The following is a 21,672-nucleotide window of genomic DNA, read 5'->3' as shown; positions in this document are numbered from 1 at the left end:
CCCTAAGTATTACCTGTCAGTCAGACAAGGTAATAATTTTCTGTCGTGAGACTTGAACACCTCCCCCCTACCCCTGAATACACAGCTCAACATTTGGGTGGAACTTATCCAAATTCTTGCTTCCACTTACAAAGTCAGAATGAATTGGTGGGGAGTAAATATCAGAGAAACTGTAAACTGACTAGGTAGAATTGAGAGAGAGAGAGGGAAAAGAAACAAAGGGCATCAGAGAAATTTTTCTCTGAAAATTATTATGCAGGAATGACAGTTCTGAACCAGGACAGGTACCACATTATTCAGCTGTCAGCAAGGGCTGAAGGATGCTGGGGGAGCTGTGATAGTTCCTATATGAAGGTGCTAGTCAACTTGTCAGATGCTAGAAAAGAGGAAATTGGTGGCAAGAGGAGATAATAGAAGAGGCAAGTAGAGATAAATCAGAGAGATGTTAGACTGAGGCAGAGATAACAGATGCTGCCATGGGAACTGCCAAGCAAGAGTAGAAAAGCTGGCTTGGGTCTCAGATAGACCACACACCCTGCAACTTACACATTAACATGAACAATGTGTCTTGTGAAACAAAAATATATTCTAAGAAAATAACAAAATTATGGGGGGAGGAGAGAAACAGGCTATCAGGAATGCAAGAAATATCTGGGAATATTTAATGAATTTGTCAAGACAAGAGAAATGTGTTGAAAAGGTCTCTCTGTAGTCTAACTCATAGTTAAAATTGCTTCTGCTTTTTGAGCTTAATTGCCGCCTAAGGTTACAGTGTGAACCATGTCACTGACACACCACTGCCTCTGATGGTTCTTACATCTGAAAGCTTTCCTGTTTTTTCCCAGTTTTCTCAAGTCAGGCTAATAAAATTATCACTTCCTACAACTTTGCCTCACTAGCAAGCAAAACATCTGTTTCACTTTCTCTTTCCTTTTTGTTTTTTAACAATCTCTGTGTAATGATTTTTGTCCCCTCAGGAGCTCTGGAATATATCTATTCCATGTCCTGAGATGATGAAATGTAGGAGGAATAAGTAATAGCTGTTTTGAAAATGGTTCAAGAAATAAGGAGAAAGGGCTCAGCAGTGCAGTTCCTAGTGGCCCTAAATCATCTCCTTCCTGAAACAGATGCTGATGGAATTCACCTTGATCCAGTATGTGCATTTGCATTGGGAGAGCAGTGCCCTGAGGCAGGGATGAAAAGAGGCTTTGCTGGTACTCAGACAGGGTAGGATCTATGATCTGCTGCTGCAGCTGTCCTCATTCCAGCAGAAATGCCACAGAAATCAGCTGGCTGCCTTCAGAGTAGCCCATAGAGATGGGGCTGGTCTCCTACTAAATGTCAATTGTGGGTGAGAGCCCAAAGCAAGTCCTGCATGCTCGAGGTCCCACTCACTAGAAACATCCCACAGATCTCCTCCCTACAGAGGGAGCAGAAGTGGGGTGTGCAAGGTGTACCCAAGCCAAAGGTGAGTCACCTCAATGGATCTTTGTTGCCCCAGTCTTCTACCAGGTCAGTGTGGACCTTCTGGAAATGCAGGAGTGCCAAAAATCTGACAGCTGGAGCTGGAATTTCTATTTCAGCTTGACAGACACAATTAGGACCTTCCAAGCTGTCTATTGAAAGAGACTGCTTCTGCTTCCTTAGAGAAAGACAGGCTCTGAGTTTCACCTAATGAAGGGGGCACTGAGCCTTTGCCAAAGAAACCCCTCCTGAGATATGCCAGGTATGATGTCCTGAAAGTCCTGCTCTGCAGACTTCTGCAAACTGGAGCCCGAATCCACAGTCACCCAGGAGCTGTTGCCCCACTCAGGATGGCTGTGGTGTGTGCCTACCTGTTTGCTCCAGATGGAAGAGGATGGCAAATTAACACTTTGAAGTACTCAAGATGAATGTGTGCCAGGAGTAGAAGAAAACTGCACTCAGATAAAATCAAGATATGTACATAGTAGATGACAATACTCATTAGAACCCTATTCCACTTCAAATTGCTTTTTATCTCTGGCAGGTCTTTGCAAATTTGCTTAATTTGTAATCTTCCATATCAATGGATCATGAGAATTAATGCTGTCAGGAGTATGTCAGTGCTACTTAGGCAGAGCTGCATTAGGAGAAGGTGGCATTTTTTCAGCATAATTGCTTGAAGCATAAGAAATGTAGAATGGCTATCAGATTCCATTCAAAGGTTTGAGGGGGCAGAAGTGCAGACAAAATGAAATTTCTAAGTGTAAATATATGTTCGTGGTATAATGCTCTTTGTTTATTTTTTAAGGCTGATGTGTACTTATTCTTACAATTATTTGGTGGTGACCTTTTGTGTTACTACAGACTCCATTTTTGCTCTTTGGACGGTCACAAATTTCTAGCTATACCCCCTGACAGTTGCTAAGATGATGTGACAGATGCTGATAGGATGTGATTATTTTTAGTAATTTATGGCTCACAGTGCTCAAGGAATAAGCTGATCTGCACCAGTCTTTTGGCTAACGCAAATGCCAGGTAATAGAGCTATCCAGACTCCCTCTGCACATGAGGCCTTTAACCTTATACTTTGGAATAAATCACAACAGTTCTGCCCAGCAAAGACAAACATTTGAATTTGGTTGCCACTTTTAAAAGTATTATTGAAAAATGATACAATTCCAAATAGGACAAGCATCAGAAGAATTCACTTGTCTATTTGTGTGATGATCAAGAAACATTACTGTTTCTTGTCCTCCTGCATCCATCTCTGGAGGGACCCTTTCCTCCACACAGGTGCACTTCTGCCATTGCCCAGATGAAAAAGCTCAGACTCAGGCTGCTTGACTTCCAAAATAGTTCTTGTCAAAACTAAGTAGATACCACAGCTATTGTAAATCTCCTTCACTGTATTCACAAGACCCCTCTTTCTGTCCAAATGAAGATGCAAAGGAAACAAAACATTTTAAGAGAGCAGTATCATAAACCCCCAGAGTGGTACAGGTTATTCATTATCAAGGCAATATCAGCACCACATGAGTATTTTGCTGTTTTATACTGGAAATCACCAAAAATGGCCATTCCCTTGGAAGGACCCAATTGCTCTCTTCAATGCCTTGTTTGGCTCTGGCAGCCTGAGCTGCCCCTGCCTGTCTCTGTGAGCTGGGGGAGAGTCAGTGAAACGCCCAGGGTGACAGTGCAAGTACCCCAGACACACCAATTCCAAAGGGAAAACCCCTCATGGGTACCACAGGTTGTCAGAGGTTGCAAAAATGTCCAGGGGTGTGCAGAAGAAAGCTACAGGGTCTTTTGCAAGTTACAGTTTCAGGGTGTTTTTTTCCTTTTCTGCAGAACCACAAACAATTTAGCAGGGTTTGAAAGCCCTTGAGGAGGGGCACCCCCAGCCTCCCAACAAGAGCTGCCCCTGGATTTGCAGTTTTGTGTCTGGGGCACATTTCCTCAACACATGGATCAGAGGCACAGACCCCACTTGCCCTAAGACAGGGAGATGCACTAGAAACAGCCATGCAGCCTTTCTCTTGCTAACAAATTTCAGAACTTTCTGGTTTACTGTGACCTGTGTGCTGTTTCATAACATCCCAGACCATGCAGCTATCCCTGCACACTTCAGGAGTTTGGCTGAAGCCCAGCTTCCAGTTTTCATCTGCAGACAGTGCATCTTTGAGCTATTACAAATGTGTACCTAACGTTTATTTGAAGCATAATTTTGTGTTTTCTTTCCAGCCAAACTCTGCTCCAGATGCTCTTACTTCTCTACCAAACCTATCCACCTCTCCACTTGGCTCTGTTTGTGCATGGATTACAGGACACACTCAAAATTGAATGTGGAGGTTTTTGTTCTTCTTTCACCTTCACAGTTCACTATAAACTCAGACACTGCCTTTGGCTTTTCAGTGTTTTCTAAACCACTAATTTCCCAGGCATGTAGCAAGAGTTACAGCATTGAGGTATCTTTCAAACAGCAAGAAACTGAAAACATCTTTTTTTCCTGACTGTAACTTTCAAAAGAAAATTTCTATTAATTATTTAGAGGGGAAAAAAACCAAGTAGGAACTTCAGTTTTTTCACGGACTGTCTTTATATAAAGGTAAAAAGTACAGTTTCAGGCTGTGGCACTGATTTTCACCCGTGCCCAGGCTGCTGGCACAGGCAGTCTCAGTGCCATGGTGACTAAAGCCCATGCTGACAACATTTTGCATTCATACATGTGTGCTCTTTTCTCCTTTCTTGCTGGTGGGTGCTCTTCTTGCTCCACAAAACAGTATATCCCTAGTTTTGGAGCATGTTGTGCTTTGAGTTTTAAATTATATTACAATATTTTAATTATAATATTATATTACAGTTTTGCAGTTGTGTGTGCATGTTCTGGTTTTGAGTAAGGGTTTTTTTTTTCCTTCCCACTAATAGCAGTACAGAGAGAGCAGAAAACATTTCTGTCATGTTGTGACCTGTTGGAAGAAATGCATGATGTGTCCTGCCCAGCACTGACTGTTGTGAAAAGAGCAGTCTGAGTCATTGAGGGCAGAGGGCTTGAGAGTGCCCCAGTCAGATTAACAGCAGTAACTTCTGAAGAGACCCCTGCTCTCCCCTCCAGGAAACTGCTGTAAAACATAATCTCCATCATGGTTTGGGCACTGGAAACCCTCTTCCATAAGGAGGTTCTCAGCTTCTCCTAAGGTCTGGTGTCCTGAATCAAGCTGAAAAGGAGAAACTTCCATTAAAAAACCAAACCAAAACAAAACAATGAATTTGTGTGTAATTTCCTCACTTTGAAGCATTATGTTTTTATTTACATTACTTTTTTATTTTAATGATTTTCAAAATGTTTCATATTTCAAAATTTGCTTTGAACAGCAGATGCAAAACAATTCCTCGAGGAAATGTCAAGCTGAAATGTTTTTACATAAACCAAAGTTACAAAATAGCTCCCTGACAATAAATCTTTTAAAAATCACCCCTCTTATCAGAAGCCTCCCTTCAGCTGAACTGGCATTTTTGACACAAAACGTCAAAATTCTTGACAGCCCTGCTCTAGAAGTTGGGGGTTACAAATCAGGACTGGAAAGGAAAAATCCACAGAAATTCACCCTAGAGACAGAACTTCTTAATCCTTATCTATTCCTTCTGATGCTCAAGATCTGTGAGGTTTGTCTCTGCCCATCAGTGCCCTTGGATACCTATGAGATGCTCTCAGAGTGGCGTTTAGCTGGTCCTTAAGGCATATTTGTCTTACTGCTCATCAACACCCCTTTGGGGAAAAACTTCTTCCAGTGCTGAAAAGCTCTGCAATCAAATATGTGTACTTTATCAGAGGCAGGAAAATGCACTCCCTGTCTCTACTCTCCCTCAGGATGCTGATTGTTGGCCACCCCCATACCACCAGTTTGGGATCCTAATTTTATAAGGTTCTTTCAGCTCTTTGTTCTACTATGAAGTACTGTGAATTTCCTTTCTGTTATTCTACTGACACAGGCAATTACTCCTAGGTTACTTTCAAAGGGTAAGACAGGGTAAATGATTACTTGTAACTGGAGGGAAGTGCAACAATACATTAAAAAATTAATAGTTTGATTCTGTCTCTGTATTTCTCCCCTTTATTGACTGGCAGAAACTGATCTGCTGCTCTGGAAGTAAGATAAAATCACACCTGTTAGCTTCAGATTTAATGAAAGCCTCTCTTTTTTCTCTTTTATTGCTTCTGTACTGATAAGAGTCTTTGTCTAAGCTTTCCTCTTAAGAATATGAAAGCTCCTGGCACACCTGATTTTCTTTTTAATGTAGAAATTTGTCCACCTGAATAAGCACTAAAATTACAATTCAGTTTTGTTATCTTTATTTCATTGTCGTGACTGTATTTATTTCTTTTTATAGTTGCTGTCATAATCCAGATAACAAGCAAATCCCCTAATTAATTTCTTTTCAGTGACATAGATGTTCCTTTTCTTACATTAATGACCCCCCTTTTTTGAAATAGTTAGTTTATTTCTTGTGGTTGGTGAAAAATCCACACATTTATAGTGGAAAAGGCTGACTTGCATGTATGTCCAACTGTTTATTATGCTATAGATGAATAAGAGGATTTAGTTTAATTATTAAACATGTACATTCCCTTGAAATCTGAATAATTTTAGCTGACTCTTCTGGTTCCTATCTGGGTATCCAAACCTGTGAGAAATGTGATGTACAGTCCCCTACAGCATTGAAAATCGATGACTTCTTTTTCTAACACAAATTTGTCCTGTTAGCTTGAACTCTGCTGAACTATTCAAAAACTCAAAAAGTTGGTTTTCCTTCCCTGTAATTTCACCCTGTTCCTCTGAATTTTCATCTAGTGCTTCATGTTTGACTAAAGCATAGCTCTGTTTTGGCAGAGCACAGAGGAAACCCAAGTTTCTTCTAAAGGGAATTGGAGATACCTCTCTTCCTGAGCTAATTAACTAAGTCTAGGTTTTGGCATTTTTTTAAATCACCAGTTAGTATTATTTTTCCTCTCATATTTAATTTTTTCCTTCCTTTGTGGGAATGTTCCTCTTCTTTATAGTTATTTCTTTTTGCTTTCTGTCCATCACAATGAAAAATGAAGAACCAGTTGCTTTCATTGTATTGAAATATTAACCCAAGTTTAAAGACTCCTTTACACAAGTTTTTACTGATGTTGTGAGTTTCTTGCATCAGTATAGATCACATCCTTTCATATAAGCATAGTTGCAAGTACTTCTATAGTGCTCCCTGGGTCCACACTCTAGCAGAGGTACTGTTGAAGCTCTACCTCCTTTTCCATGAGATTAGTGTACAAAAAAATGCAGCATTTCAAATCCAGCAACAGCACTTAAAAGGGTAATTACCTCTCCCATTGAGGAGTGTTAGGCTCTTTCTGGTATGATTCAGTTTACCACCCTGCATCAGTTAGCCTCCAAACTGTCTCAAGCAAATGCATGGGAGGAGGTTAAACAGCTCAAATAGTTTGTCTCTGTCAAACTGACTGATTTATCTATGTGATTGGAGGTCCATGACCAGAACTGTCAGCAGAGGAGAATCAGGCATAGTAACCTTTCCTTCTGGCACCTCTGCAGTTTGTTCATCTACAACTCAAATCCTTTATTTGTACAACTGAGCCTGAAATGCCTGCCTTGTTTTTTAACCTGACTTAGCAAATGCAGCTGCTCCACATATCTGTCCCTGGAGTTCACAGTTGTTGAGGCCCTTTCAGAATCAGCTGGAACCTTCTCCAGGTGATGTACATTTTCACTGACTAAAGGAATGTAAGGGTTTTGAAGTCTGTGTACCCCTCCAGGAGGTGAGTTAACCTTGCCTCAGAGCTGCAGTGTTAGTTTTGTGGTTGGACTCAATCATCTTAAAGGTCTTTCCAGACCGAAGGATTCTGTGAAAGGGGCTGCATTTCCCATCTTTCCCATCTGCACTGATGATGCTGATGTCTGCTGCCCTTCCTACAACCAAAAGGCAATAGCCTATCCTAAGTATCCTGTGCAATGGAGCTTTGAGTTTGTCCCATGAGATAACCTCAGGATGTCCTGCTGTTCAGTTTCTGAGCCAGGGCTGACATCAGGTTTTTTATCTGTAGGCTTGGACCACTAACATGGGGCAGAGGGGCTGTGTCACCTTCTGAAGGCCAGGATGGCCAGGATGGCTCCTTCAGGGAGATGGCACTGATGGCATCAGCTCCTCTGGACCACCACTGTGGGACAATGACCACAACAGGCATCCTGTTCCACAGAGCTGAGAGGACCCAGTAATCTCTGCAATGAGGTGGGGGAAAATGAAAATCATCACAAAAATGGAAGGAAGATGAACATCTGCAGTGCTCTTTAAAAGATGAACACAAGTGGAAGCAAAGGGGCAAAGTAGAAGCAAAGGTTTCTTGAGAAGAACAAGTCTGAGCTGTGCAGTGTCTGGAGGAGGACTGAACCACAAAGTACCCAACAGCCCCTGGTCAACAGAGGAAGGGATGTGTTCAGAGGTGGTTTGAAGAGGTTTGAGAGGTCTGAAGACCTGAGACAATCTCTTGATGCATCTAAATGGATAGATGATCAATTTATAAATACTCTTCTAGTGCAGAAGGTCCTTTTGGGGTTGGTTGGTAGGTTGGTTGGTTGGTTGGTTGGTTGGCTAGTTGGTTGGTTTTTCATGGAAAATACAATATATTGAACTAAAAGGTTAAACCAAAAATTTGAATAGTGAAGCTGGGAGGAAAACATACTCAGGTTTATGGGAATTTAAAGGATTCATTACTGGTGTAGAGACACAGCATTTGGCTTAGAGGGCAGAGCAGAGAGGGCACTGCTGAAGAACCTGGTCTAAGTCAGCACACAGCAGCAGACCTCTGGTGTGGTAACTGAGGGACCATGGCACATTCTTCTGCTTTATCACATTTAAACACTGTTGGGCAAATATTGTTGCCAAGACACAGTCCAGAATGTGAGGAAGAGGTGATGCATGCTCCCTCCAAGACATATAGCAGCTTTTAAGGAAGTGGGTCCAATGTTTGACCCAAAAATGGCAAATGGTGTTCCTAACAAAAAGGAATCACCTTAGAGTAGGTCTGTGGTTCTCTTTTTAGACTCTATTCTGCATGAGATGCTCCAGTAGAAGAGGAGAGTTGGAGAGCTGGACCCCTACAGCACCAGGTGGGAATTAATCCTTAACCTCTAAACTTCAACCTGTTAATTTTCTATAGGTGTGAGACAGGAAATTCTCTAATGCCATGCTCAGCGTCTGCTGCAGCATTTGTTCCAAACTGGTATTTCTGAATGGCTTAAATATGACTGTCAAATCCAAAACTGGTATTGAGTTCAGGGAATTCTTGAGCCTCTCACACTTAGTGTATGAATGTCGTTAACACAAGCACTGCCAAACCTGCCCCATTCAGAAAAGGAATTCACAGGTAAGGGGGTTCTATTTTTAGCTTTTAGGGAATACAAGGAGCTGGCAACCAAAAGAGCAACAGATGGAAATCCTGTTGTGTGTGCTCAGGAAGAACATTCAAAGGCCTTGGGCCATCTTTAAATCTCAGCAATCCTAATGAGTTTTTGGTCACATTTTGGAATATGTGACCACCTGAAAATAGTTGGTTAAAGAAATCAAGCAAACTGTGTAGAAAATAAATGGTCTTTTGAGGTCATTTCCCCCTCTACCAGCAACTGTTTCTTCAGGATGAGAAAACAGACCTTCAAATAGAAAATAAGCTGGAACAGTGTTTCATGGATTTTGCTTGTATGTTTCTGCAGCTGGGCAGCAGCAGATGTGCTGGGTGGAGAATGATCAGGGCAGATGGGAGAACTGGGCAGATACCACGTTCCAACAGCCACTTACTGTCACATCCCTTCTGGTGAAAGGCTTTCATCCTCACCTCTCAGTGCAGTGAAAACAATCCCAGCAATGCCAAGGAATACTCAAAATAAATTACTTTGATCTGTAACCAAGCTCTCCTGACAGAAAGAGGCTGTCAGTAGCCTCATCCGTCTTGCTCCCAAACGCTGCCATTCTAGAAGGAGCCTGCCTTCTCTCAATTGGGTACCTGCTGGTGTTAGACAGTAAGCAGTCCCCTTCTCCCCTGCATCCTTGTGTTCCTGCTGGCAGTGTTGCAGTGTCTGGCCTGTCCTTCCTGTAAAACCTTTGGAAATCCTGAAAACTGCAAGATGACAGCCCTTACCACAAGGGCCCTTGGTACTTAAAAATGTCCTAAATTCCTTACCTCCCCACTTCAAATTGCTCAATTTTCTAGAATACTACCATGGTGTAGGGAGGCTTCCATATGCATTTTGGCTGTTTGGTGTCTTCCTTTTTTTATCCACAAATTTCAGCATTTTGTCCCACGCTGATTCTTGCTGTCATTTGTGAAGACTGTCCACTGTGCCCCAGGATCTTCGGGAGTGGCAATCGTTTATCACTGCTCTGGTAATTAGGACTGTCCTCCTTCCCCCGATACCCTCTGTGCTCATTGTTACAGCGTGTCCCTGTCGTTTTGTCACCCACCGCAGTAACCATTAGGGCTGGCCAGCTTTCAGCCCGAGTATCCTGAACACTCTGGTGGGTCACCAAATCCCGTCATGTCAGTACTCATTCCCTTTTCCTGGAAACAGCCTGAAAGTGCTCAGGCTGCAGAAAGAATCCTTCCAGCAGAAGAATCGTGTGGGAAAGCGGAGAATCTCTCGGTATATTCCTACCCTCCCTGCGCTCCCCTTCAGGGTGTCACCTCGTCGCAGCCAAGTCGATGGAGGAGCCTTTGGTGAAGGGCTCCATGAAAAGTCCCTCAAACACCTGCCCCACTGACAGAGCAGCTCCCGCCCGTGCTCCGGGGCTGCGGCGAAGGCGGACACGGTCCGGGGCATCCCGCCCGCCCCCGGCCGCCGAGCCCCGACTCCAGGTGCCCCCACACGCTGGGGCTGTGAACATGGGCTGGGTGCCGCAAGCAGCTGCACCGAGGCCGGGCAGAGACACGGGGACCACCGGGAACAGGTGGGGCGGCCGCGGGGTGGCCGCGCTGCCCCGGGCTCGGCGCTGCCCCGGGCTCGGCGCTGCCCCGGGCTCGGCGCTGCCCCGGGCTCGGCGCTGCCCCGGGCTCGGCGCTGCCCGTGCCGCCGTGCCGGGCGCCAGGAGGCAGCGCGGGCTCGGTCCCTGCCCGCCCCGGCCCGGGGTAATCATTAACGGGGCTCGGCCGCCGGCCCCGCGGCGCGCATCGCCGCCCGCACTCGGCAGGGACCGGCGGCCGGGCACGCACCGACCCCGCGGGCCGTCCGCAGCCCCGGCACCGCCAGGGCCGCGCAGCCATGGAGGGCGAGGCGAACGGGACCCGGCACCCCTCCTGCGGCTCCAGCGAGCCGCCCTACTCGGAGGAGCTTCTCCGGAGTAAGTGCGGGGCGGGAGGAGCGGGGGCTGCCCGCCGGAGACCCGGGGCGGCTCCTGCCCGGCAGCGCCCTCGGCACCCCGCCGTGGCGGGACGGCGGGGGCTGGCCCTGCCCCTGCTGCTGCTGCCCCTGCCTCTGTCCCTGCCCGTCCCTCTGCCCCTGTCCCTGCCCATCCCCTGCCCGTCCCTCTGCCCCGGTCCCTGCCCATCCCCTGCCCGTCCTTCTGCCCCTGTCCCTGCCCATCCCCTGTCCCTGCGTGTCCCTTCGCCGTTCTTCCCCGGCGAGGAAATCCCCGAGCGGAGGCCGGCACCCGCCCGTCCCGACCGATCCTCCTCCTGCCTGGGGGCCGAGCTGGCTCCGGGGCAGGGCGAGAGCGCAGCACGGCCGCAGCCCCGGCTCGGCTGGGACGGCACAGACCCGCACAGACCCGGGGCGGTGCGGCGGGACCTGCGGAGCCGAGCGCTGGAGCGGCCCCTGGAGCCGCGCCGGGTCTCGGCTCCGTCCGGTGAGATTTACGGAGTAGAGATGTCCACTGAGACGTGCACTGCCCCGCCTGCAGCCAAGTCTGGAAGTGACGGGGTTTTTTGAAGCAGGTTCGATTAAAGAGGTTGGGGCAGAGGTTCTGCTTTGCCTTCTGTTAGGCTGCGGGTCCGGCAGGAGTTCGTACAGATGATGAGCATGAACTTCTCCTGAATTAAGCATGCAGTGCCTTTTTCTGTCTCTGGAAACGCATCCCTTGGGCGAAAATACACTTCAACTGTCAGTTCTGGGTCAAAGTTGATATCCATACCCAGTGTCTATGGAGACATAAAACCAATCACCTATGGGTAAATGTTGAAATGTTTAAGGGAGAAGCAAAAAAGATTTTGGTGAAGACACCAAGTTTAATCTCGGGCTTGGGATATCAGGGACTTTTCCTTACATTGCTCTGTGTGCCCTACAAAATTCCACCGAGCCTCTAGTAAGTTTGCCTGCCTAAGGAAGTTACATGTAACATGCCTATGAGCATATGATGGAAGCAGAGAACTGAGTGAATACATGTTTGCTTGTAGCCTACCTGGAAAAGTTCCCAGATTACGTATTTATTTTTGCTACATATTTACATTCATCTGAGGATATTTGTCCTGGAACTCCCCCTTTCTGAAAGGGACTATTGCATAATGCTTTCAGAAGGTGAAGGCGTATTCTTCCTGCCTGCTGTCTGTGGATCCTGGAAAGATTTAGTCATGAACTTCAGTATTTGAATGGTTCTGTGGAGTCAGTGGTCTGCCAGTGTAACTAGGGATGAGTGCAAGTATTTGCAGGAATAAGGCAAAGAAGCCCCTCAGAGATGGTATTGTTACATTAATATTTGAAAAACTTATGAAATAAATCAGAACTGTTCGCTCTTCTCTCTCTGCAGGCCTTGACCTACCAGGGAGATTTCTCTTTGCAACCTTGACTCTGATGGCACTCATTGCCATTCTGGTCTTTATAGAGGAAGCAGTCTACATCTACAGGAAAATCCCCTCCTCCAAAAGATCAATCATAATTTGGATTAATGCTGCAGCTCCAGTAAGCTAACATGGAAATGAGATAAAATTCATTGCTGAAAATAAGGCTTCCCTGAAAATCCACAGGAGCCACATGACCTCTTTGCCCTTCATACAATATTCCTCCCTTTTCTTCGTAGGTGATCTCCACTACTTCATGCATTGGCATGTGGGTTCCTCGCTCAACAATGTTTACAGATTTCACAGCAGGAATGTGAGTATTCTGCTTGTTTCTAGGTGTTGCTCCAAACCCCGAATTTCTTCCCTTTAAACATCGGCTGCTCTTGGTAACACAGTCATTCTGTAAATTTAACAATTCAGTAATTTCTTTGTTTGAGTTGAAATCTCTTGGCAGCTCTTTCCTGGGAGGTGGAAAATGCTGAAACAGTTCCCAGTGCTGCAGTCCCCTAGTGTGGGAACATCAGTGTGAAGGATCTGTGACTCACATGTAATTGATTCCTTGGACTGACAGTCTCTTTGGAACAGTAGTGTGTCTTTCCTCTCTCTGCATGCCATGTGCAATGAGAGTCTGGCCTGTGACTTCTTCCCTGCACTTTTACTAATGATGAGCCCTGGAGGTCTATTATTAATGGTGCCGAGTGAGCCCCCAGTGAGCACATCAGTGTAAAAATGTTCCAAAGTTGTCCTGATGAAAGCACTTTATGTGTGAGCCTGACAGCTCTGGCATGCACAGAGGAGAAGGGAGAAATGTGGTCCCTGCTTTCTGGAGGTGTGGCACAGCCCTGGTGGGCAGGACCAAGTAGGGGTATGCCGTGGCCCTGAGCACTCCACATCTGGAGATAAGTAAAAGAAGAGGGACAACACAGGAGTAGGGAATGCTGTTGGCATGTGGCAGTGTGTGCAGGTAGTGCAGATTGCCAGAAACTTCCAACAATCCAGTCCTGTGGCACTTCAAGCAGGTTTAAATTCCCTCTTCTCCCTTGCCCAAGCTGCAGGCATTGCAGCACAGGACCTCTTTTATTGATTGGATTTCCATGTATGTGCCATAATCTGTAGTTCCTGGGTAGCGTTGGGAATGTGCAGCTGGGGAAGGAGGGAGAGGTGGGGCTGCAGCAGTGGGTGCTTTGTCTGCAGAGGAGCCACACCCTGCCTGGGCCAGCACATTCAATGATAGCTATTTATGTGAACCTAGCCATGTTTGTTGGTTGACAGCCACGTTTGAGGAGCAAGAGGACTTGTTCTAAAAGGTTCAGACTAGGGAGAACTAGATAACTTATGGAAAAACACAGCCAGAATGAAGCGCCAGGAAAGCCTGTGCTTTAACAGCAACTCTGCCACCAGCCCCCAGAGCAGCTTTGGGAAATTCCACACTTGCTCTGTGCCTCAGTTCAGCTCTTTCAGCGAGGGCAGGGCAGTTCTGCTCCTCCAAGGTGATGGAAAGCAGAAAGTGTCTCAAAGACAGAGCTAGAATTTTTGTAGATTGGGAAGCACAAGCTGTAAAAACCCTGTACAGGAGGTGGCACTGGCCTGCACAGGCACACGAGACACACAGGCAAGTTTAAGCTGGAATTCTCTCCCTCTCCTAGATTTTTTGCCATAGTTATCCACAAGTTCCTGATGATGATGATTAAAGAGTGTGGAGGGCAGAAGGTGCTCCTCAGACGGTTTGAAAATGGTCACTTCACCATCACCACCGGCCCCTGCTGCTGCTGCTGCCTCTGCCTCCCTCGTGTGCCCATCACCAGGTGAGTCACTCCTTTAGGATTTCCCTTTAAGAAGCTTGAAAACAGCTGCTGGAATTCAGCCAGCTTGGCAGGGCCAGGCTCACAGCAAAGCTTCCCAAAAGTCAGTCTCAAGACAGCTCAAACTGTTTCTGTTAAACACCATCCTCACTCTGGGGCTGTACACCACCACTAATTTATTTCGTTTTTATAATGCAGAGGTGTGTGGGAGGAGAAATTTCTACTCTAGAAAACCTGATAATTGACATTTCAGTTTCTTTTCATTCCAGAAGGGAAAAAATGTCTCGAGATTGGGTATTCTTCGCAAGCAGAATTGTCAAATGGAGGCTCTCTTGATAGAAAATTTCTCTCACTTTGATAAAATGAAAATGTTTCATTCCAATTTTGGCTTTAAAACTACTTGAGATTAAAATAATTTTTAGAACAAAAAGTAGATGTAATTCTTGTAAAGCTTTGTTCCCAATGAAATGGCATTGTCTGGTGAGGCAAAAGCAGATGTTTTCTTTTTCTAAATTTAGTATTAAAGCATCTTTGAGAAGGGGGGTAAGGATGGAGAGCTGCAGGAGCCAATGTACTGTAACATAAACCTGCCCTCCTCTGAGCACTGTCTGGTGGAGCTCCTCCTCTGGTCAGTGTCACCCCCTCACTTACACACCACCCCACAGCCTGGAAAACTTCTGCATTTCCCTCAGCTTTCCTACTGGCATAGAACATGAGACTGTTTCTCTCATTATAAGCAAAACCTGAGGGACTGAAAAGAGACTTTTCTATGAGGGTGTGGATTTTAGTGTCAGAGGGTCCTGGGGGACTGTACAATCTGTTTTAAGAAAAGCAGCAAACAGAATACATCATAGTGGTTGGTTTCTGATGCATTTTCAAAAATTCTAATTTTTTATTACAATAATTTTTCCTTAAGCTGCCTCATTTGGTATTAGGATTTAAACTTTAGTTTCAATAATTTTATTTTAATAGAGTATAGGTTGTAGCAGCTGGGAGTTTGGGAGAGGATCCCCTGCTCTGCCTTGCTGTTGTGCAGCCCAGTGGCAGCCTATGCAGGATGGTGTCAGCTAATATGGACTCATTTCAGGGGCTGCACAGTGCCTACTACTGCTGTTGGAAAGGACAGCTCTCTTTTGGAAAAAAAAAAAGGCTTTTTGCTCTGCAGAGGACTTAGGCCTCCTTCTCCAGTGTCTGTACCACTGGGAAACCCATCTGCTCTCTGCTTCTAGCCTTTTCCCAGTGCAGGGTACCTTTTTAAAGAAAAGATATTGGCAAGCTATATGAGAGAAAAGTCAGTCTCACACTCCTTCCTCAGGAATCTTATGGGGAAACAGGGAGCTACCCCAAGGGAGGGATTCATTCTTTAAAAAAAACCAAAGTACATCTGCAGTCCTGGGGAAAACAACAAGGTACAGATGAGGCAGTGTAACAGTCCATGCAACAGGGAGGGATGTGGCAGAAGAGATCTGGTGATCAGTAAAGGTGGGCCTGGGTTAACAAGGGAAACAGCTCGTGGCATTGCAGTGACTGCACTCTTGGCCATATGTATGATTCTTTAAAGCTCTCTGGGAATAATAAATCTGTGGAAAGGTACACACTAAGTGGCTGGCCCATTGCAGGTCTTTCCACATGGGTTTGTGCTGTTGATAATCCTGTGGTTACCAGCTATATTCATTGAGCAATTCCTGTAATTCCTGGTTCATGGCCATATCCTTTAGCACACTAAATGGCAGCCTGTTGTCTGTGAGACATCTGTGATGGCAGGGCCCAAGGAACTCCAGTGAAAACAACACTGAAAAGATGGGAAATAATGCACAGTAACAGACCAAAACATGAGGCAGCTGTAGCAGCTGCAGCTTCCCCTGTGAAAGCTGAAGGGGAGCTCAGGTCAGTCATGCCCTCTGTTAGAAAGCTCATCTGCCCCTCCCCTGGTGGCCCTGGGTGCTGGCTGACCAGGTCACAGGTGTGCTCTGAACCCACTTTACAGGGACAGCAGTGAAGGAACCCTGAGCTCTGCTGCCAGCCTTGTGCTATTTGCTGAGTGAGAGGCTGTTCCTTTCTTCTGTTACACTGCAGAGGGGCAAGCCCAGATCTTACATGGTACTCTTCAAGATGCCCTGAAAAACACCAGTCCTCTCACCTAGGGCTGTGGGATCCCCTTTCTTGATCTACCACAGGACTAGGAAGTGGCTGAACAGGCTGATTTGTCCAATTTCATGGGAGGACTGCAATAATAAGGCAACAAGGCAAGAGCAGATGGCATCATTGTTCAGAACCGGTTATGCAGCTACTGTCTCCCTGGCTGGCTTCAGGGCAGAGAAAGACATCGTGTTTTGCCCAGCCTTGCTTAGTATGTACTTGCTGCAGAGCAGGAAAAGTACTATTTTTGTAGAGACTTTATTAAATAAACATTGGGAAATTCTTTGAAATATTTTCTAATCTTGAAGCTGCTCCTCCCCAGATTTTAGCCACATACTACAGAGGAGTGGTAAAGTTTTGCAGTTGACAGCATCCAGAAAATGTTATTAAGGTTGCTAATATGATCTTGGCCTATCTAATTTTTTGTTGCTTTTTTTTTTTTATCCAGGCAAACCCTCTTTTGGCTGAAGCTGGGCACCTTTCAGTTGGCTGTCTTTCGGCCTGTACTCGTATTTTTATCAATAGTGCTTTGGACTAATGGCAATTATGTTCTTTACAATGTAAGTAACTATTTTAACCAGAGAAGGTCCTCAAAATCCATAGGTTTCAGGGCTGATGTAGCTATCTTAGCCTACAACTAAACTGGGAAATCCAGGACCATTTCCAAGTGAGTCTTTACTGTATTCTTTTGAGACCTGAAGCATATAATTTCCTGACATCCTCGATTTCTGCCTTCCTCAGCTCACTTGGAAAGAAATTGGGCATCAGGGGGGGTTGGGCATCAGATTATACATTTCCCTGCTGGTATGGTTAGAATAGCAGGACTGCAAGTTGCCCTGTGGGATGTATCTGTCCTGTGCTTTGTAAAGTACAGCCTTAAGAAATAAGTGTATGTACTGGCAGGTTAACAGGAAGCCTAATTCAGCAAGACATGGTGATTTTTATATCTGTGCAAAATGAAAAGATAGTACTGTTCTTCTGCTTTGTACCGTGTAACGTGCAAGCTGATGGAGGATATCTGTATCTGATAATAATTTGGCACCTCTTGGATAACTCAGACTAAAAGTAATATTTTTGTTGTTGTTTCATGGTATAAAATGAATGACCCACCTGAGATGTGAGGCTGAACACGCTCTCATGAGCTGTTGAGCATTGCCAGGTGCTGCTGGGGTCTCTGAGAAGGCACACACACTCCATGGCTGGCAATTGCAACATTGAGGGTTGTGTCACTTGCACCTCCCCAGGCTGAACACATCTCTGTGTTGGTACCTGCAGAGAGAGCTGTGCCAGCACTCCAGTTGGTACTGGGCAGTTTCCCCATGCAAAACCCAGCAACTGCTGCTGCCACCAGCTTTCTTGCAGATAGAAAAAAGCATTTTAACATCACCCAGTTCACAACTTCTTCCTGCAAACACTGAAGTAAGGTTGTGTAAGGTTGTGTGATTTGCTTCTCAGGCGTCTCCCAAACGACCTGCCCTGTGGATCAGCTGCTTCATTGGTGCCCTCACCCTTTTTGCTCTGTGGGCAGTAGGAATCATGTTTCGAAAAGTTAGGATTCTCCTTAAGTGCAAGAACATTATCCCAAAGTTTGCTCTTTATCAGGTGAGAAATTTAATATTTCTGGTAAGTATTTCTCTTAACTGCTGATACTACTCTGCCTTTCTTGTTCTTGCTCCTTTGCTGAAAATTTATGGTATCTTTTCCCATTAAATAGACCGTGCAAAGCCATATTTTTACCTGGTTCCAGCTGCGTCCCTTTCAAGCACTCTCCTTGGCTGTCGTTCCGTTTCACTTTGAGCCAATTTACCTCTAGTCTCGTGAGTGCTGGAGATGTGAAAGCCATGTAAAATCTGTCTATCTTTAGAGTACTGAAATCACAACAGCACTTTCAGTGGGGCTTGAAGGAAGCTGTGGTATCCTGAAATGCAGTGTTAAGATGCTGGTGTGTATCTCGGAGAGGAGATGCTGCATTGTGCAGGCAGCTGTTGTTTGAACTGTTTCAGCATTCCACAACGTGCTGCTTTAACAGTATTTTTCTTGGCCATTCTGCACTTCAGAATTAGATAATAGTGAAAATCCTGGCTGCAAATCATTAAACAGTAAGGAACAAAACCACATAGGTTAGATTGAAAAAGCACAGGGACAAGGCCACCCTCTTCCACATCACTGAATAGAGTCCAGCAGAATCCTTGGATTCTGTCTCCTTCTTGAGCAGGACATGCACCAAGGCTGCTGCACTGAGGTTAGGTAAATTATTAAGCACTAATAAAGGCAGCAAACAGGATGGTCACACCTGCAAAGCTGTGTTAGGGTGAGTTCAGGTTTGGGATGGCAAACTCTGTTGATGTGAGGGTTTAGAGCCAGGCAGTTCCACCAGCAGCTACAGAGGCACTTGGATAACTCCATGGCTGCAAAGTCTGGCTCAATGTAATGGGACGAGCAAGTGGTGGCTGCTGAACTCAGGCTGTGAAGAGTGCCTCATACCTTCTGGCAAAGAAGCCAGTCTCCTATAATTTGGGCATCACAATATCTCCCTGCTGTAGCAAAAAGAGGAGATAACAGGAAAAATGTTCTTTGAGTCTTTCTTCCATTAAGGAAGAACATAAGCTCATAGGTCAAATTAACTGGCATTTTTTAAACATTGTTACCTATTATTCAGAACTCAGTATAATTTGAAATCCCTGCTGTGAAGTCTGTGTATCATGTTCCTCCCAAATGAAGGCCTGAGAAGAAATGCTTTTCAAGTCCAGGATTAATTTAATACTCCTATTCAGAGCAATATCATCCTGACCTTAAGATGAATTCTGCAGAATGGCAGGCACCCTGCTGGTAGGTGGGGGGAAAGGGAGGGCAAGCAAGGAGGCATGAGGCAAAAGAGGTTCTGCTATCAAAGCAGAATTGTTGTGTGAACTATAAACCCCTTTCTGGTAGCTAAGGCATTTGTTTTCTTTTTCTGGTGCAGTTTATTGTCATTCTGAACCAGCTGCAGACCACTATTATCAACATATTTGCCACACAAAAAATCATTCCCTGTGCTCCACCACTCTCCTCTACAGCAAGAGGGTCATGTAAGTTTTCTGGGGGAAGACTGTAAGAATGTTCTTCATTGACTTACATTGACTTAATGTTCATTGTTGCTGATGGCAATCTCTGGTGTTTTCCCAAAATACAAATTTCATGGTATCACTAGCTTTTGGAGAATCTCAATTTTAGTTTAAAAGCAATAACAAAAGTTTCATAGCTGTCATGATTGTAGAGAAAAACTTGATAATGAGAAGAGCTGGAATCAGAAATGAGAGGAAAATAAATTGACCTGCATACTGTTAAAAGTCTTGTGTTTTGGATGCATAATTTATTGCATTCTTATTGATGGACAATACTGGAGTTGTGTAACTGATGTCATTGCTGAGTGTGAGAAACATGGGGACAGGATGATAGAGTTTGTCCCTTTTGCACAGGTGAAAATTAATAAGCCAATTATTCATTTTTTGTCTGATAGTAATTTCCCCTTTTGGGGGCTTTTTTTTGTCTCCCATTTTCTTTTTTTTTTTTTTTTTTTTTTTTTGGCAGATATTGCCCAGCAGCTGCTCATCATGGAAATGTTTCTGATAACTGTAATCTCCAGGGTGGTCTATCGGAGGAAGTACCACGACCTGGAGCCTCCTGAGTGCGAGGCTGAAGAGCCTGGGGACAAGAAGCAGACTCCTGAGGGTATCCTGAATGGTCCAGCTGTGGAAGATGCATTGCCAAAGGTTTAGAAGTGCTCCTGTTATGCAGGAGCTGTAAGATCAGCTTCAGGAACTTGGATATTCTTGCACCAAAAATAGCCACTGTCCATGTCAGAACATGGCATGAGTGCCTGTGAGCTGCAGCACTGAAAGAACAGTAAAGATAATCCTGTTGATTCTCCAGCCATGTGTGCATGGTGTGAGGGTTTTCACACCATGTAATTTACTAAGATTTTATACCATTTTATACTGTTACTGAGTTTTGATGGTGCCAAGCTGTCTTACAATATGATTTTATTTTATTTTTTTTTTTTTAGCTGTTAGAATGGCTGTGATTTAGAGTAAATTCAGAGTAATTATTTTTCATCTTTTTTGACTTTGAAAAGTCTGATTTCACCATGGATTGCTGTCATATGTCCAACATAGCATTTTTCCATGGTTCCTCCATTACAATGGATCATCTCTCACTCTACACCACGAGCTCACCATAGCTAATTCTGAGCAGTAAATGCAGTCTCATGTTTGTTCTGAAATCCCCAAACCCATGTGGGCTCTCTACCTACAGAAACAGTGATCTCTCTAGGGCAAGACTTTTTACATTCCTAGTCAATTCACCTCCTAAATTGGTAAATACACAGTCACTGTTTGTAAATATGTTAGGTGTTCTTCCTGTGGACAGCAGGTTCTCTGCCACTGGCCTGGAAAAGGAAAGTAGGAGATGGAGTTTGGGATGTCCTCTGGTCTGTGATGTCACATGGTGATTTGGTTCTCTGCTTGCTAAATGGGGATAATGACACTCAGGGTCCCTGCCCTAACAGTGAGGATGGGAGTCCTGGAAAGGACTGTTGGGGTTCTGGCCAGCTGAACATGAGCCAGCGTGTCCCAGGCAGCCAAGAGGGCCAGTGGCACCTGTCCTGTGTCAGCAGGAGTGTGGCAGCAGGCTCAGGGCAGGTCTGTCCCACTGGTGAGGCCACACCTCAAATCTTCTGTTCAGGTTTGGGCCCCTCATGACAAAGAGGACACTGAGGAGCTGGAGCGTGTCCAGAGCAGGGCAAGAGAGCAAAGCCAGGCAGATTAGAGTCACTTTGGGTTAGAAGAGACCTTTAAAGGACATCTAGTCCAAGCCCTGCAGTGAGCAGGACATTTTCACCTAGAGCAGGTTGCTCAGAGCCCATCCAGTCAGACCTTGAATGTTTCCAGGGACAGAGCACCTGCCACCTCTCTGGGCCACCCATTCCATTATTTTACACCTCTCACTGTAAAAAAATCTTCCTTCTATCTAGTCTAAATCTGTGGTCTCGTAGTTTTTTAACCTTTATCCCTTGTCCTATTGCTGAAAAGGGTGTCCCCATCTTTCTTGTAGCCCCTTAAGGTACTGGAAGCCCACAATAAGGTGGGCTCTTCCCAGAGCCTTCTGTTCTCTAGGCTGAGCAGCCCCATCTTCCTCAGCCTGCCTTCGTAGGCTGAAGTGCTCCAGCCCTCTCATCATTTCTGTGGCCCTTCTCTGGACCCATTCCAACACACAGCAGGGCTTTTTTTATGTCTCACATTGAATTCAAACACTGCATTCCTTTTGGGAACTGGTGGGAAATGAAACATACTGAAAATAGCTAGTGAACCACCTGAAGTAGAAATTGGGGCTGACTTAAAATGTTTTGTCTTTCTGATTGAGGTCAGAAACAATATTTTCTTTAACAACTGAAGGATTCCATTATAGTAGAAA

General features: G+C 45.1%; 1 protein-coding gene across 1 annotated transcript; it reads left to right on the top strand.

The window, feature by feature from the left end:
* Positions 1 to 10,769: 10,769 nt before the first annotated feature.
* Positions 10,770 to 21,008, top strand: LOC311164887 (organic solute transporter subunit alpha-like; the record flags this gene model as incomplete). Its single annotated transcript, XM_084224530.1, has 8 exons — positions 10,770 to 10,848; positions 12,250 to 12,401; positions 12,520 to 12,593; positions 13,927 to 14,085; positions 16,670 to 16,781; positions 17,677 to 17,823; positions 19,184 to 19,289; positions 19,792 to 21,008. The coding sequence occupies 8 exons, from the start codon at positions 10,770 to 10,772 to the stop codon at positions 19,977 to 19,979; spliced, it is 1,017 nt and encodes a 338-aa protein (XP_084080656.1). The 3' UTR covers positions 19,980 to 21,008.
* Positions 21,009 to 21,672: the final 664 nt, after the last annotated feature.

Source organism: Fringilla coelebs (genome assembly GCF_963513975.1).
Source record: "Fringilla coelebs genome assembly, chromosome: 2".
NCBI classification, from domain to species: Eukaryota; Metazoa; Chordata; class Aves; order Passeriformes; family Fringillidae; genus Fringilla; species Fringilla coelebs.
Note: the sequence above shows the minus strand (reverse complement) of the source record. Positions and strands in the feature narration are given on the sequence as shown.